At 56.8% G+C, this 15,060-nt stretch overlaps 1 protein-coding gene across 1 annotated transcript; it reads right to left on the bottom strand.

The window, feature by feature from the left end:
* Positions 1-56: 56 nt before the first annotated feature.
* Positions 57-14,288, bottom strand: CACTIN (cactin, spliceosome C complex subunit). The gene is made up of 10 exons (XM_045830924.1): positions 14,091-14,288; positions 10,909-11,380; positions 8,099-8,194; positions 7,527-7,672; positions 6,431-6,593; positions 6,235-6,349; positions 3,331-3,523; positions 2,449-2,571; positions 2,042-2,325; positions 57-1,409 (listed from the first exon to the last, which is right to left on the bottom strand). The coding sequence occupies exons 1-10, from the start codon at positions 14,264-14,266 to the stop codon at positions 919-921; spliced, it is 2,259 nt and encodes a 752-aa protein (XP_045686880.1). The 5' UTR covers positions 14,267-14,288; the 3' UTR covers positions 57-918.
* Positions 14,289-15,060: the final 772 nt, after the last annotated feature.

Below are 15,060 nucleotides of genomic sequence, written 5' to 3'. Positions count from 1 at the left end.
TGTGGCTGCCAGCGGGGCAGGAACTTGGGGCTCTCTTTCCAGTACTTCTGAAAATCTTATTCTAAAATAAAGTGTTTATTTTAAAAACGTACTCTCATGAGTAGATCAGTTAAATGAAAATAAGATTTTCCCCTCCCCACCTAAAAAAGTCTCTTCAGAGAAACCACCTGAAACATTCCCAGACGAAACCGGGTGCTGGTGGGGGTGGGGGGCTGTCCAAGGAGCCGGGAGGCGGCGCTCTGGGGTGTGGGGTGGGCTCTTTCCACTCGGGGCTGGAGATGTCTCCATAATGGACCCTCGGTTCCTAGACATGATGGTGGAGGATGGCATGTCCTTCACCCTCACTTGGGAGGAGACTGACCCCGCAGCCTGCACCAGGGTGAGGCAAGTGGACGTCCCTTAAAAGAGGTTTGGGAACATGGCGCAGCAGCAGGGTCGGGTTCCACTGGGCCGGGCTCTGAGGGAGGCTGGCTGGGAGGCGGCCAGGAAGGTGGGCCCTGTAGCAGCTGGCTGTGTCCAAGGGCCAATCAGTGCTCTGACCTTGGATTTCCTGCCCCTCAAAAGCTTGGTACTCCATGTCTGGGCCTCATGCTGCCCCCAGCTAAGAGCCTGCATTACAGGGCTCGTCTAGGGTGGGCCTTGGGCCTTAGCATGCCCACGTGGACAGTGAGGTTGGCTGATACCTGCTGGGCTCCCTGCCCTCAGAGAGTCCCGCCGGCAGCCCCCCGGGCATCTCAGAACCTGGGCCAGCCTGTCCCAGTGGCTCCCTCACCGCTCACAGAGGCAGCTACACTGTGAGTTGCTTGCTGTTCTCGCAGAGAAAGTGAGGCTGGTGAGGGGGAGGCCCAGCCTGTGCACCAGCTGGGGAAGGCCGCCGGCCTTGCCACGCCCGTCAGGTGGTCTGCGGGTGCAGGGCCATCACCGCCGGTAACGGTAGCGCTTGAAGTGGAACCAGAGCTGGAAGATGCCATTGGCGAACTGGCAGCGGAAGCCATGGCGGTGTGAATACTCCCACTCGCGGTTGACGATCTTGAAGGCAATGTCCTCGTAGGGCGGACCAGCGTGGAAGCGCAGGGTGGCAAAGTCTTTGTTGTCAGGGCAGGCCTCCAGGAAGTACTCGGGCGTGGAGCGCTTGTCTATGAGGTCAGGGTAGAAGATGTTGAACTTGTAGCCCTGCACGATCTTGGGCGGTGGGTTGTCGAAGTCATAGTGCGTCTGGTTGTACTTGTTCCACTCGAACCCCGTGTGCACACGGTTGAAGAAGCGTGGCTTGCGTGGCCGGTACTTGTCGGCCCACAGGTAGGCCTTGCCAGTCAGGGGCATCTCCACGCTGAACTGCGCCTCGTCCTGGCCCATGCCCTCCTTGGCCCGCCGGAAGAAGATGTCCTCCGCACTCTCACTCGCGTCACCTGAGGGCGAGGCAGCCGTTAGCTGGGACTGAGGTACTGGCGAGCCTCAGTTTCCCGTCACAGGGAGCCTGGACCTCACTCCAGGGGAGGTGTGAAGGGGGTCCGAGCCTAGTCCACCCTGCCAGGCCTCTCCCAGGAGAACTGAGGCTCAGGGTGAAGGCACAGGGTGGGACAGGCCCCATCCCTGGCCATCTGTGCTCACTGTTCTCCCCGTGTGGGTACCAAACACCATGTGTCCCCTGCTGGGTGGCCAGAGAGCCTGCTTTAGTTGAAGATCTCCCAGGGCACCCTGGGCAGGGGCCCTTCTGACGCCATTACTCTAAACCTAGGACAACACAGCCCAGGGAGGCCTAGGAGCATGCCGTTCCCCAGCGAACAGCATGAGGAGCGCACAGCAGGGCTGGGCACAGGAAGTGAAAACGACTCTGTCTCTGTCCTTGGGGCCAGCCGGTCACTGAACCCGACTGAATGAATGAGTGAGCAGAAAAGTGGATAGAAGCTCAGAGGCAGGGAGGGAGGGGACAGAAAGGTTCTCCGTTAAGCCCCGTGGCTGGCCCTGGACCCAGGAGCCTCCTGCCCCAACCCTTCTGCTGCCCACCCCCAAACGATGGCCTCGTTCGCCCCGTGCACACCTGTGACCTGGAGCTGCTGCCGTGACAGCTGCAAGCGCTGCAGGTCCTCGTCAGGCTCCAGCACGTGTGCGTCCAGCGGCAGCTCGTGGGCTGTGAGCAGTCGGGGGCTGTACTTGCCGGCGTCGTAGTCGTCTAGGCTCTGCTGGATCAGGTCCTCCTCCATGAGCACAGCCTCCCCCTCTGCTTCGCCCTCTGCCGGCGCTTCACCCTCCACCTCAGCCTCCACAGGGCCGCCCTCCAAGGAGGGCCCAGGTGGAGTCAGGGCTGCGACCTCAGGCTCCAGGCTTTGAGGAGAGAAGGCTGAGTGGGCGATTGCCCCGACCCCTCCAGAGGTAAGTGGGGCCTGTGGGGTGGGGGTGCATCCTGGGCCTCCGCATGAGGAAGGGGGACTTTTGGGCTGGGCCTACCTGTGGCTGGGAGACTGGGGCTCCTGCTTGAGGATGGGGAACAGTGGCTCGCTCTCCACACCCTGCTCCTGCTTCAACTTGTAGAGCTTCTGCCGCAGCACGTCCTGGTGCCGCTCTCGGAGTCTGGAACGTGGGCCAGGCGGTCACCCTGACTAGGTGGGGGAAAGGGGCCCTCTTTTCCCCCAGGCTTTCTCAGGACCCCCTCCCCCCTCTGCTGCAAGAACACAAGAGGTTGAGAGGGCAGTAAGTACAGCACAGGCTGGGGCTTGGGCCTAGCATGGCCATTCCAGGGTCAAGGCTTTGGCCATGAAAAAATGGGACTTGGGGTTGCAGACCCCAGAGAGCTATCCCTTGGCTGCGAGGCGCAGGTCCCTGTACCAGGGCATTCACATGCGGGTGTAACCTAACGGCCATACTGGGCCAGAACAAGAGGCGGAGCAGGCAGGGAAGATAAATTTAGAGGCGAATAGTTAGTGGCCGGCAGACTATGTTTACACAGCGGTGCCAAGCATGCTGAGAATTTGTACACAGGGCGTGTGGGGCCAGCAGAAGGCCGGGAGAGGCAGCCTGGGGGCTTCCTGTGATGCCTGCTGACCCTATGGGAAGCAAAGGCCAGGTGCTCGGTAAAGGCTGTGAGGAAGGGGGGCCCTACAGAAGCCCTGCCTAAACTCCTGGGGCCCGACTGCAGGTGGGGGCACAAAGACCATGACAAGAGCCTTTGGCTAGGGTCCTGGTCTATGGTCCCCAAGGTCACTTAGGGGCCAGCCTCGCCTAGCAGGCATGATGGAGATGGCTCCTGTCCCCAGGCAAGATGCCAAGTGGGACAGGACCCGCCCAGGACAGTGCCCGGGCCAAGGTCACTGAGGCCCGCTGCCCACTCACCTGGCACGTGCCATGTGGGCCCGCAGCTGCTGCAGCAGGCTCTCCCAGTATCCCATGTCTAGGTTGGGGCCCCCGGCCCGGATCTTGCCCTCGATGCCCTGGAAGATGACCTGCAACTGGCTGTACGTCTTCCCTTTGAAGACTGACTGCACATCAGAGCTGACCGAGGTGTTGACGCCCTCTCGCCGCTCGCCTGTGGTGAGGTGGGGGCCACTCAGCACTGCGCTGGGACCCAGGTGTCTGACCTACCAGTCTTGCCCACCACTGCCTTCCCCAAACCACGCAGGAGAGCCCGGAGGGGTGTCCCAGTAGCCATGCTGTTTGGAATTCAGCTCCTGCTCTGCCAGTCCTAGCTGTGTGACCTTGGGCAAGCGGCTGACCCTCTTTGGGCCTCAGTTTTGTCCTCTAGGAAGCCCGATGAGACCACGCATGTGAGCGGTGTGCTGCGCCTGGCACCGAGGACACTCCCCCACAGCAAAGAGCTGCTTACTTCCCAGGCACCGTGGGAAGTTCTGACACCACCCTAAGACAAACAGGCCCCTCCGTCCTGCAGGAAAGTCTGTCCGAGCATCGATCATGGGCTGGGGTCCCAAGAACACGTTCTTCCCCTCTAGACTGAGAGGCCCCCGAGGACAGGCCAAATACTGCTTAAACTATGTGCTTGGGTGCACCAGCCTCTCGGCTGCTCATCAAACATGCCAAGCACACCCTGTGCCCCAGGGCCTTTGCACATATACTCTCTATCAGCAGTACCCATCCTCAGCACTCAGCAAGAACACACCTTCTATCAGGAAGCCTTCCCTCATCACCAGATTGACCCCTTAGGCTGCACACCTGATACATGGCTTCCCAAGGGCAGGGACCTCCCTGGGCTTCCCACTGCTGTGTTCCCAGCACTGGGCTGGTCCACGGGGAACTCCGTACACAGCTGCTGGGTGAATGAGGGAGTGGGTGATCAGCTCATGCTCCCTGCTCAAAAGTAGGATTCAAGAACCCCTGCCGCTGGACACACGGTCACAGTCGACCGGACAGGAGTGAAAGGGACCCGGGTCCCCGGCCCAGTGGCCAACCTATGGGCTAGCAGCCTGGCCTTGGTCTGTGACAGGTGTAAAAACGTCACGGGAGCAAAACCAAACTCAGCAAGAATCCCCATTCCAGGCCAAGCAGAACCGAGTCCTGCCCTCACTGAGAGATGGAGCCACCAGTGAAAACTTACAGCCCAGACAGCCCCGAGGGTGCTGCTCCCAGAGAAGCCAAGAACTGCTAAGACATGTGTAAAGGAAGCCATATCTTAGGCCCGGGTGCCACCCAAACATCCCCTGAGAGAGCCCTGGAAGTGGGCAGACACATGCAATGTCCCTTTAGCCACTGGAGCGGGGGTTTCAGGCTCTCGAGAACACGCCCTACTCCCAAAGTCTGCATCCAGCCCCGCGGCCAGCAGCGGAGGGAGAGCGAAGCGCTCCCTGACACACAGGACCGCAGAGAACCGCCTGCCCTCCTCCGGAAGTTGCGGGGAATGTGCCCCGCCAAGACGAGAGTGCAAACCACAACAAAGAGACGTGGGGTCCCACAAAGAGGGCCTCCCTCATTGAAGAAAATGAAGGGAGACCCAGGGGGTGGCAGAGACCAACCCACCACCTTGTGGGATGGGAGAGAGAGGGCTCGGGCACAAGAAAAAGGAAGCCTCAAGGCTACTCAATGTGCCGAGCGCCTCCACGGTTCGGCTGGGGGGCTGGGGCGGCGGCGGGCCAGCAGTGTCACGTGTGTATACGTGGTCCCCAGCGCCTCACACTGTTTACTCATTTCTTGTCACTGAACCCTCCTCGAGGGGTTTTATCACCCCTACACTACAAAAGGTACAACCGGGCACCCAGGAGGCGGCTGACCAGCCAAGGTCACCGAGCTGCCCAGTGGCCTGGATGTGCACCCAGAGCCGCGCCTGTAACTGTTACTCTGCCCGCCAGCCCCACGGCACCCTTCCGACCAGCTCTATACCCAGTCCTACTGCCACCAAAGGAGAGTTCCCAGACACTCATCTCTGACAGCAAAGCTTCCCTTCCTCTCTCCGGAAGCTGCTCCAGGATGTAGCTGCTAAGAGGACATGAGAAACAAAACTGCACTTACAGAAACAAAAGACACTCGCCTTTTCGTTGAGAGGAAGGAAGCTGTCCCGACCCGCGTCTGAACTACAAATGGTATTTATACAGGCTAGGCGGAAGGGAGGGCTCACGTCCTTAGCTACCAGGGTGGGTGATGAAGGATGAAGATTAGCAACAGGGACACGAGGCTCACAGAAGCTGGAGTCATGAAAGCCGGTGGCTTCAGGGGACGCGAGGGGTGAGCATGTGGTGGCTGGTCTGAGCTTTCAGAGTAGTGGTTCTCAGCTGGAGCAATTCTGCCCCCAGGCGACTATGGGCCCTGTCTGGGGAGTTCACTTCCCTCGTGAATGTACACGTGCAACCACTTTGAGGAAAAGAAAATTGAGTTAAAAAAAACGCCAGGTTGAACACACTGGGGTTGCACAGGGTTTCTGACCAAGCAGAGCTGCACCCTGCTCTCACTCAGACTGAGCCTCCGGAGAAAACCTGAAACCCACAGAGAAAAGCCCTTGCTGGTGCTGCTCCCAGGGAAGCCCAGCACTGATGGCCCCTGCCATCCCATCAGGAGAGCCCTGGCCCAGGACCTGGGGCTCGCACTGCCCAGTGCTGCCCCCTGGTGGCTCCCACAGAGGTCTACAGAGGGCTGTAAAGAGCCCAAACTGAGGTCTGCAGAGCACCAGAGGCTAGCTTCTCGTGGAATCACCCGGCCTTGGCAACTCCCACCAATGCAGATATGTGTCCCCAAGAGCACACCCTGGTGTCTTTCTGTTCAGCCAGCTCAGGGTGGGCGCTGATCCTGTGTTACCTGGACCCTTGCCCGAGGCCTCCAGCTTGCGCAGCTTAGAGATCTCATCCTCCGTGATGATGGTCATGTCCCTCCAGAAGTCCACGTTCTTGCCCTGCTCGAGTTCCATGTATACCTGGAGGGAGAGGCACAAAGGTGTGCGGCGAAGGTCCATCTTGGGGAGGCCAAGGAGGTGGGTAGTGGAGCCAGGCAGTACCTGGATGTCCTCCAGCAGGTCTTCCATGTCAGCCACCGTGAGGCCATTGAGGAAGGTGTAAGGCTCATGCATCTCCACAGCCAGGTCATCGTCCTCGGCGCTGATATACTTGGCCAGCAGGTCAATGGGCTTGGCCCGTCCGTCCCGGATTCGAATCTTGGAGCTATTGGGAGCAGAGGGGTGGTGTTAGAGCTCGGACTGTGACCTCCCTCCCAAATTCCTGCCCACGTGGGTGACAGGTGTAGGAGCTGGGGAGGAACCTGGCCTGCAGGAGTTGGTGGTCAGGGAAGGCTTCCTGAAAGGGGTAGAATCAGGTGCAGAAGACAGGCTGGCCAGGAGGCCCAGGCCCAGAAAGGGGCAGGCGCCAGAGTGAGCATGGGGTCTGAAGAGCAGTGAGTGGGAGTGGGGCCAGAGGGTCAGAGAGAACTGCCTCTTCTCAGCGGACGGGCTGCGCAGACTGGAAGATCTGGAGCCTCAGTGCTATGCCCACAGGGGCACATCAGTGGCTGACCCTAGTCTGACCTGAGGGGCCCGTGATGAGGGAGGTCTGGGCTGCTGGCCAGGAACGGTATGGCCGGCAGGAAGGAGGACTAGGAAGGGGCCAGGGGTGGGCTCTGAGTGCACACATACTTGCCTGCAGGCTCGGATGCCCACGTGGCCTCAGACAACTCACAATGCCCAGGGGTCTCATTTTCCTTGTCTACAAATGCGGCCGATGAGCAAACACCCCTATGGGCTGCGGGTGAGGGACTAGCAGTCAGCGCGGCCCAGGGCCTGGCACACTCTACTCAGCTTGTGCAGTTCTACCACATGGAGCTGGTGCACTGGGGTCGCCTTTGTACCCAGTCCACTGGGGGAGATGGGGACACCCCAGCAACAGGTCTAGCGTCAGAAAGAGGCCAAAGGCAGAAACCCAGAGGGTGAGAGGGGTGCAGCTGGGACAGCAGGTTGTGGAAAGCATGACTAGCAAGTGCAAAGCCCCTGGGGCAGAAACAGGTTCCATGTGTCCGGGTCCAGGAGCACGCTGGTGAGTGAAGGCAGGTGGATGCAGGGTGGTGGTGGGCACCCTCCCCCGACCCTTGTCCCTGCGGAGCACCGAAGTTTGGCCTGCTGGAGGTGGAAGTTGTCCTCCTGCTCCTCCCATGTCTTGAAGTGTTCTGCCTCCTTCTCCCGCTGCAGCATCTCCAGCTCCTGCTCACGCATGGCCTTCTCCCGCTCCCGCTCCAGCCTCAGCTGCTTCACCTGGGGAGTGCACAGAGAAGACAAAGGTAAGACGGTTGGATGACTGGGGGCCTGTGGAGCCTGTCCTGTGTCCTCTCAGGCCACGGGGCCCCCTAGGGTCAGGGCTGGGACTATAACCCATGCCTGGCCCCAGCCCACCAGCCCTAGACACAGGGATTGGTCCAGGAATGCCTGAGATTTCAGACAGACCCTAGGAGAGGTTTGAGAGTAAAGCCCAAAGGCCAGCAGAGCCAAGGTGAAGAGGAACAGCTTACTGGACACACTGCCTGAGTCCCTGAATCCAGCGGCACCTAAAGCCAGCATCCCCTGGACTTTCCACAAGAGCCAATCAGGTCCTGTTTGACTTAAACAAGGGGAAACCAGCCTCGGGGCCCCTATGAGAGAAGGCCTCCTGACCCCATGTGGACAGACCAACGGCACCCCCACCTTCTGCAGCTCCAGTCGATTGTCCTCCTGGATCCTCTTGTTCCGCTCCTTCAGCTCCTTCTCCTCCAGGTGGCTGATCCCCTTCTTCTCCAGGGCCTGGAAGGACCAACCACAAGCCTGCTGAGCAGAGGTGCCTCCCTCCTGCTGCCCTCCCTGGAACCTACCATGAGGGAGCTTGGGTGCACTCATGTATACGACTGAGGTGACTGGACCACAGCATCTGCTTTGCAGGTGAGGAGAGTGAAGCTAAGAGAAGGGACCCGTCCCTGGGTATACCTCAGCACCTTTCACTAGAAGACGCCCTCCACTCCCGCCTACAAAATCAATCTGATACAATCCAAACTACGAAGCCCCCTCTGCTGTGAGTGAGACGCGTGCCAGACCACGGAGAAGAGGCAGCTGGGCCCACTCCTGTGGGGCTCCCAGGACAGTCTCACTTGGGACCTGCTGACTCTTGTTTCACACAGACACCTGGCTGCACCAGCTGTGTGTGTGGTGAAGCCTTCCCATGGGGTGAACCCCCAAGGCTGGGCTGGGCTGAGAAAGACTGACTGGGAAATGCCTGAACACGCATACGCACACACCAACCACACTCCCTTTGCACTTAGGGAGCGCCTATTGCGTGTAGGCCTTGGGACAGACCTTGCCTGTGAAGCTTATTTCTATCCTCACCGGAGAACATTTTTTTCATTGCTTTTAGAGAGACAGGAAAGGAGAAAGAGAAACCTCGATCGGTTGCCTCCCTATGTGCCTAGACTAGGGATCACAGGTACCTAGACGGGGGATCGAACGTGCAACCTTTCAGTTATGGGGTGACGCTCCAACCGACTGAGCCACACCGGCCAGGGCAGGATGTGTATTTGGACACCGCTTACGCAGGGAGACCCTTTTGGGCCTGCTTATGGCACCGTGGTCACCGCTGCATCCCAGTGCCTGCCTTCGTTCTCTCCTCTATGAACTTTGCTAACTTACTTATTACAGTTCATCTCCCCACAAAACTGCTGGTCTCACAGGGGTAGGGACCTTTGCCTGTAGGTGCATGCCCAGGGCCCACGCAGAATGCGGCGCCCAGCACCCAGCAGGTGCAGGATGTAAGTTTGTTAGCAAAGTGCTAGGAAAGCAGGGGCTGTGCTCTGATAAAGAATACCAGGGGGCCCTGGCTGGGGTGGCTCAGTGGATTGAGCACCAGCCTGTGAACCAAAGGGCTGCTGGTTCAATTCCCAGTCAGGGCATATGGCTGGGTTGTAGGCCAGGTCCCCAGTAGGGGGCACTCGAAAAGCAACCACACACTGATGTTTCCCTCTCTTTTTCCTTCCCTTCCCCTTGCTCTAAATATAGATAAAATCTTTAAAAGGAAAAAAAAAAAAAAAAAAGAATACCAGGGGGACCTAGGGGACCGAGGGGGCCAGGAAGGCCTGTCGGAAGGGGCACCATGTCAGCTGAGACCTGAAGGACGAGAAAGAACTGGCCATGGAAGATGCAGGGGGTGTTCTCGGGCAGAGGAATGGCGAGCACAAAGGCCGAGGTAGAATGGACTTGGTGCGGTCAGGACAGCGGCACGAAACCAGGCCTGAAGTGTGGGCGATGGGTGGAGACACCCAAGCTTCTAACTCTGCCCACCTACCCTCACCCTCCCTCACCACCAATGGGTGCTGTGTTGTGTTAACTGTGTCCCCCCAAAAGATATGCTCTTGTCTCAACACCTGGAAACTGTGAATGTGACCTTATTCAGAAGAGGAGTCTCTGCAGATGTAACTAGGATGAGGTCACATGGGGTTAGACAGGGCCCCAATCCAATGACTGGTGTCCTTACAGGGAGAGAGAAACTCAGACACAGACATGCAGAGGATAACGCCATGTGAGGACAAAGACGCAGAGGGAAGACAGCTGTGCGACCACAGAGGCAGAGACTGGAGTGACGTGGCCACAACACACTGGTTACTGTCACCCCACTAGCCAGGGGTGCCAGTAATCAGAAGCTGGAAGAGACAAGAAGGGTCCTTCCCCAGCCCTCCCAAGGGAGGAGGCCCTGCTGATGCCTTGATTTCAGACTTCTGGCCTCCAGAGCCGCAGGAGAAAATCCTGTTGTTTTCAGCCACGTGCCGCAGGCCATGACTGCAGGGTAGGGGATCAATGTGTAAGTGTCATTTCGAGAGTGAAATGACAGCTCTGAGCTGACAAAGTGTAACTGTGGAATCCCATCTGGCGTGTGATTCTAGGAACCTGTTCTCCAGTCTTATTGAGGCTAGGCTCCTTTGTTTTTTGTTTTAATTACCTTATTTTAATCCTCACCTGAGCATATGTTTGGTGGTGTTCTTTTTTAAATCCATTTTAGAGAAAAAGGAAAGGAGAGGGAGAGAAACATTGATCAGCTGCCTCCTGTACGCACCCTGACTGATGATCAAACCCACAACCTGGGCACATGCCCTGACCAGGGATCGAGTCACACCCTTTTCGGTGAACAGGACAACGCTCCACCCAACTGAGCCACCCGGCCAGGGCGCGGTCAGACTGGCTTCTGGGGCAAAGCATGCCTGGGATATTACATGGCGAGAGGCAGTTATCAGAATAAAAGCTGCCAGAACTGGTGTGTGTGTGTGCATGCACACGCTCACATGTGTGTAAGATAAACTGCACATGGCAAGGGGCAGTCTGGGAAATGTGTGCTGTGACTGCTAAATAACATCTCTTGAAATAAAAGTTGTAGAGGCTATATAAAATAAAAATCAGAAAGCTCTTAAAAGGAAGGAAAAATTTGCGAATGGCACAAATACCAACTAATCACCAGGCGCTTCATAAGACTGGCTCACCTTATTCCAGATGAAAGTACCCAGGAGGTTGTTGTCGCCGAAGGGGTTGTCGGTGTTGGTGTAGCCCATGTACTCCTCGCCCCAGCCCATCTTCTCCCGCTTCTTCCTCTCCTTGGCCTCCTTCTTGGCCAGCCGCCGGGCCCGCTTCTCCTCGGGTGTCTCAAAGGCTTTCATCAGCTCCGCCTGCTGCTTCCGTTCCTCGCGGAGCCGCAGCCGCTCCTGTAGGCTCTGTTGCTGGCTCAGGGCCTCGGCCACCTCCCGAGGGCTCTGGGAGCGGTGTGGGGACCCGGAGCTGGAGGAAGAGGAGCCCCGGAACCAGGAGCGGGTCCGACGGCGGCGGTCCCGCTGCTGCCAATGCTGCTCGTTGCCTGAGTCGGACTGAGAGGACTGGTCCTGTGCATGCCATCGGGGTGGCTGTGGGCTCCGGCTCTGCCGTCCTCGCCGCTGCCAGTGGTCTTCCTCTGAATCTGACCTGGGGAAGGAATCCGAGAGGGTCTGCTCACAGCCTGCGGGCCAGTCATTTGTTCAGCCTCTGTGCAGTGAGCTCCTGCTGTGCGCCAGCCACCGCTGTAGGTCCCAAGAACATAGCAGCGACCAAAACACTGATGGTCCCTTTCTTTGTGGGGCTCACACCAACAAGTAAACACACGGTGTGACACTGATAGTGCTCTGAGCCACAAAGAAATGACATAAAATTAGGGGACAGAAAGTCAGAAGGTCAGAGAGGGTCTCCCTGAAGCGGTAACTCTGGAGGGAGCTGGGGAGGAAGCTACGGAGAGATCTGGGTGGTGGGTGATCCAGGCGGAGGGCACAGCAAGAGCAAAGGCATTGGGGCAGGAATTTATTTGGCATGTGCAAGGAGCAGCAAGGAGGCCCACGTGGCCAGAGCAGAGGGAGAGTGAGGGGGATGAGGGCACGGAGGCAGGCTGGGGCTGGATGGTAGAAGGTTATATAGGTGTTTTAACCGGAGGATCTGAGCTCTCCAAGCTGTCAAGAGAGAGCATACAGTAGAAGGTGGTGTTTAAACTAGTCATACAGGATGGGCAGGAGTGAACCGGAGTAAAATTGGCAGCAATAAAGGGCAAGGGGAGGGCACTGGGAATAGAGAACAGAATGGCCAAGCCCCCAGGAATGGGTTCTTCAGTGTCTAGAGGCTTTGAACAAGGAAAGGGAAAACTAAATCTGTCTTTACCTTGTTAAATGTTCCACCTGTTAAGCTCATGTCAAAAAATCTGATCTATGAAATCCAGATCTTATTTTGGAGCCCTTGAACATGGACTATAAATCAGATTTTTATAAACAATATTAATTACATATCTAGGGTGGTTGATTCTTATGAATAATTCCAACACTAGAAAACACTATACAAGAAAATACAAAGATGACGATAATAAGACATTCTGCTCCATGGGAGTTAAAGTACCAACACTAGGGCCTTAATCCAGGGTTAGTGAATTTTTTTTCTGTAAAAAAATCAGCTCTGCTATTTAGTGCAAAGCAGTTGTGGAACGTCTGTGAACAAATGGGCACGGCTGTGTTCAAGTACAATGTTATTTCTGGACACCAACATTTGAATTTCATATAATTTTCCCATGTCACAAGATACTGCTCCTTTCAGTTTTCCTTACTGTTTCCAGATGTAAAAACTATTCTTGGTCATAGGCTGTAGTGACCAAGCCCTGGTTTAAATCGCCTCTTTGTTATTTGTTCTGCTCTTTAAAGCTTCCTGGAATTCCTGGGCAGCAGCGATCTTAGGAGACTAAAATGGGAACGCAACCTTCTCGGCCTCGAGGGCCATCAGCCTGTCTGACCACACTATTCTGGCTATGGTGCAGAGAACAGGCTGGAGCTGCGATATGCAACCCGTGTGCTGCAAGAATTTTTAAAACACGCAATACCTGACTATTTAGTTGGGGGCTCTGACCTCTTTTCCCTTAGAGTGTCAAAGGAAAGAACGACAACAGCCCTGGCTGGTGTGGCTCAGTGGATTAAGTGCTGGCCTGTGAACCCAAAGGTTCCCAGTTTGGTTCCCAGTCAGGGCACATGCCTGGGCTGCAGCTGCAGGCCAGGTCCCCAGCTGGGGACTTGGGTGAAGCAACTATTTGATGTATCTCTTGCACGTTGATGTTTCTCTCCCTTTCTCCCTCCCTTCCCCTCTCTCTAAAAATAAGTAAATACAATCTTTAAAAAAAAAATGACAACAGCCAACACAACAGCCATCCAGTGTGAATGAAATCAAAATTATACTCATTTTTGGGGGGTCAGATCAGCAAAAAATGTATTTTTTGGGGATGGTGCAGAATTTTCGTGATTAGTTTGTGTGTGCCATGAGATGGAAAGGGTGAAAATTGCTGGGCCGTAGAATGGGGACAATGAATGTCTGGAGAGGCCCCATGGAAATCTTGAGGACACAGATGAGTAACCTTGGGTCACAGAGGGGAAGAGAATGGCCTGAGTGTCACAGCCTGTTAGGGGATGAGCCAGCACTGGCACCAAGTCTCGGAGTCAGTCACCACTGCTGTGCTGGTTCCTATGTGCTTAAACAGACTCAAGCCAAGTCTGGCAAGGTGCCCCATATCCAGAAGGGCTGTGGGTCATGCGGAAGCTGAGACCCAGGTCCTAGGAGTCAGCTAAGTGCTGCCACCTGTCCTCAACCGCTCTTCCCTCTCACACCCACCTCCCTGAGCCAGTGTTGTCACCTCTACTTCTGACACCCCACTCAAATCTACCCACCTCTCATTGTGCCTCCCTCTCGTGAAAGCCACCATCATCTGTTGCCTGGACAACCGTAACCTCTACCTCCGACCTCTTCCCTGGTATCACTACTGCCTACCCCCTCAGTCAGTCCCTTCTCCGTGAAAGCTGGAGGGAGTTCTGCAAAGTCAGACCAAGTCACTCCACTGTTCAAAATGCTCCCGTGGCCTCCTACTTCTCTACGAATAACGGCCAAACCCTCACCACGATACGCAAGAATCTGCACGATCTGGTCTCCCATTACTTTCGTCACCTGCCTCGCTCACTGGGCTCCTTGATGTCCCTCCAAACATGGGGTGCCCTGCCAGGAATACCTCTCGCTTTCCTTTCGCTATCTGATGACCCCTTCTCCAGAACGCCCTCCCTGACTAACCCCTCTCCCCAGGGCAGGAGACGGTTCCCAGCCGCTGCTCACGCAGTGACCCCACCTTCGCTCCCGGCTTCGACGCCTCCGTCGCCCTTCGCCGTCCCGGCGCCGCCTGTTTCGCCGCCCATGGCTCCCACTCCGATTTCGGCTCCGACTCCCGCTCCGGCTCCGCTGTCTCCGGCCCTTGCGACCCCTGCGACACGCTGACCGCGAGCGCGAGCGTGTGTCTCGACCCATGGGCTGGGACGGTGGAAGCGGCGTTGACAAAAATATCCGGGTCCTGATTCGGGGGCCTTCCTAGATCACGGCGCGTGCCAGGCTGCCCCATCGGAGCCTGATCCAGGAGATAGGAACCCATCCCGCCACCCTACCCGCAAGGACTCTGATGCCTTGTAAACCTCCCACCGCCTGCAAACGTGGTCTGCGTTATAGACTCCAGACGGACTGTGGCCTTCAGGGTCTGGGACTCGCCCTTCAGGCAATGCTAGGGGCAGTTCCAAGTGGGTCCTCGGGTCTTAGGATAGGAATCCCGACGAGCTACGCGCGGAGCAAAGACGAAACAGGAACTGCTAGTAGGGCGGGGCCTGGGGAGGCGGTACCAAGAAGGGGCGGGCTCAGGAGGTAGGTGGAGCCTTTTGGTCTGGACCTAGAGGAGACCTGTCGTGGGAGTGAGGTCCCTTGGCCTGAGCAGGCACAGAAGCACTAAGGTCATAGGTTCGAGTCCAGACCCCTCAAGAGAGCGAAGAGTGGGAGCTGGGACGGAAACTGCAAAGTATCACATGTTGGACTGACCTTTTATGAGACTATCATGCTCCACCATCCACCAGTGAATACCTATGGGTTTCAGGGATTAAATTAAAAAAATCTTGGATGACTCCCTTAGTTTCCTTTCAGCCCATTCTATAAATGGATTCTATAAATGGATAAACAGGCCCAGAGCGGGAAAGTGCCTTAAACACCCATTCCTCGACCCCAAAGAGGCAGCTGCAATTTGAACTGGGTGGTCCAGCTTTGTTCTGTGGGACGGATAA

The sequence above is a fragment of the Phyllostomus hastatus genome, unplaced genomic scaffold, assembly GCF_019186645.2.
Source record: "Phyllostomus hastatus isolate PE091 unplaced genomic scaffold, TTU_PhHast_1.1 phas_contig_159, whole genome shotgun sequence".
NCBI lineage: Eukaryota > Metazoa > Chordata > Mammalia > Chiroptera > Phyllostomidae > Phyllostomus > Phyllostomus hastatus.
The sequence above is the reverse complement of the archived record's forward strand: the minus strand, read 5'-3'. Positions and strand labels throughout refer to the sequence as shown.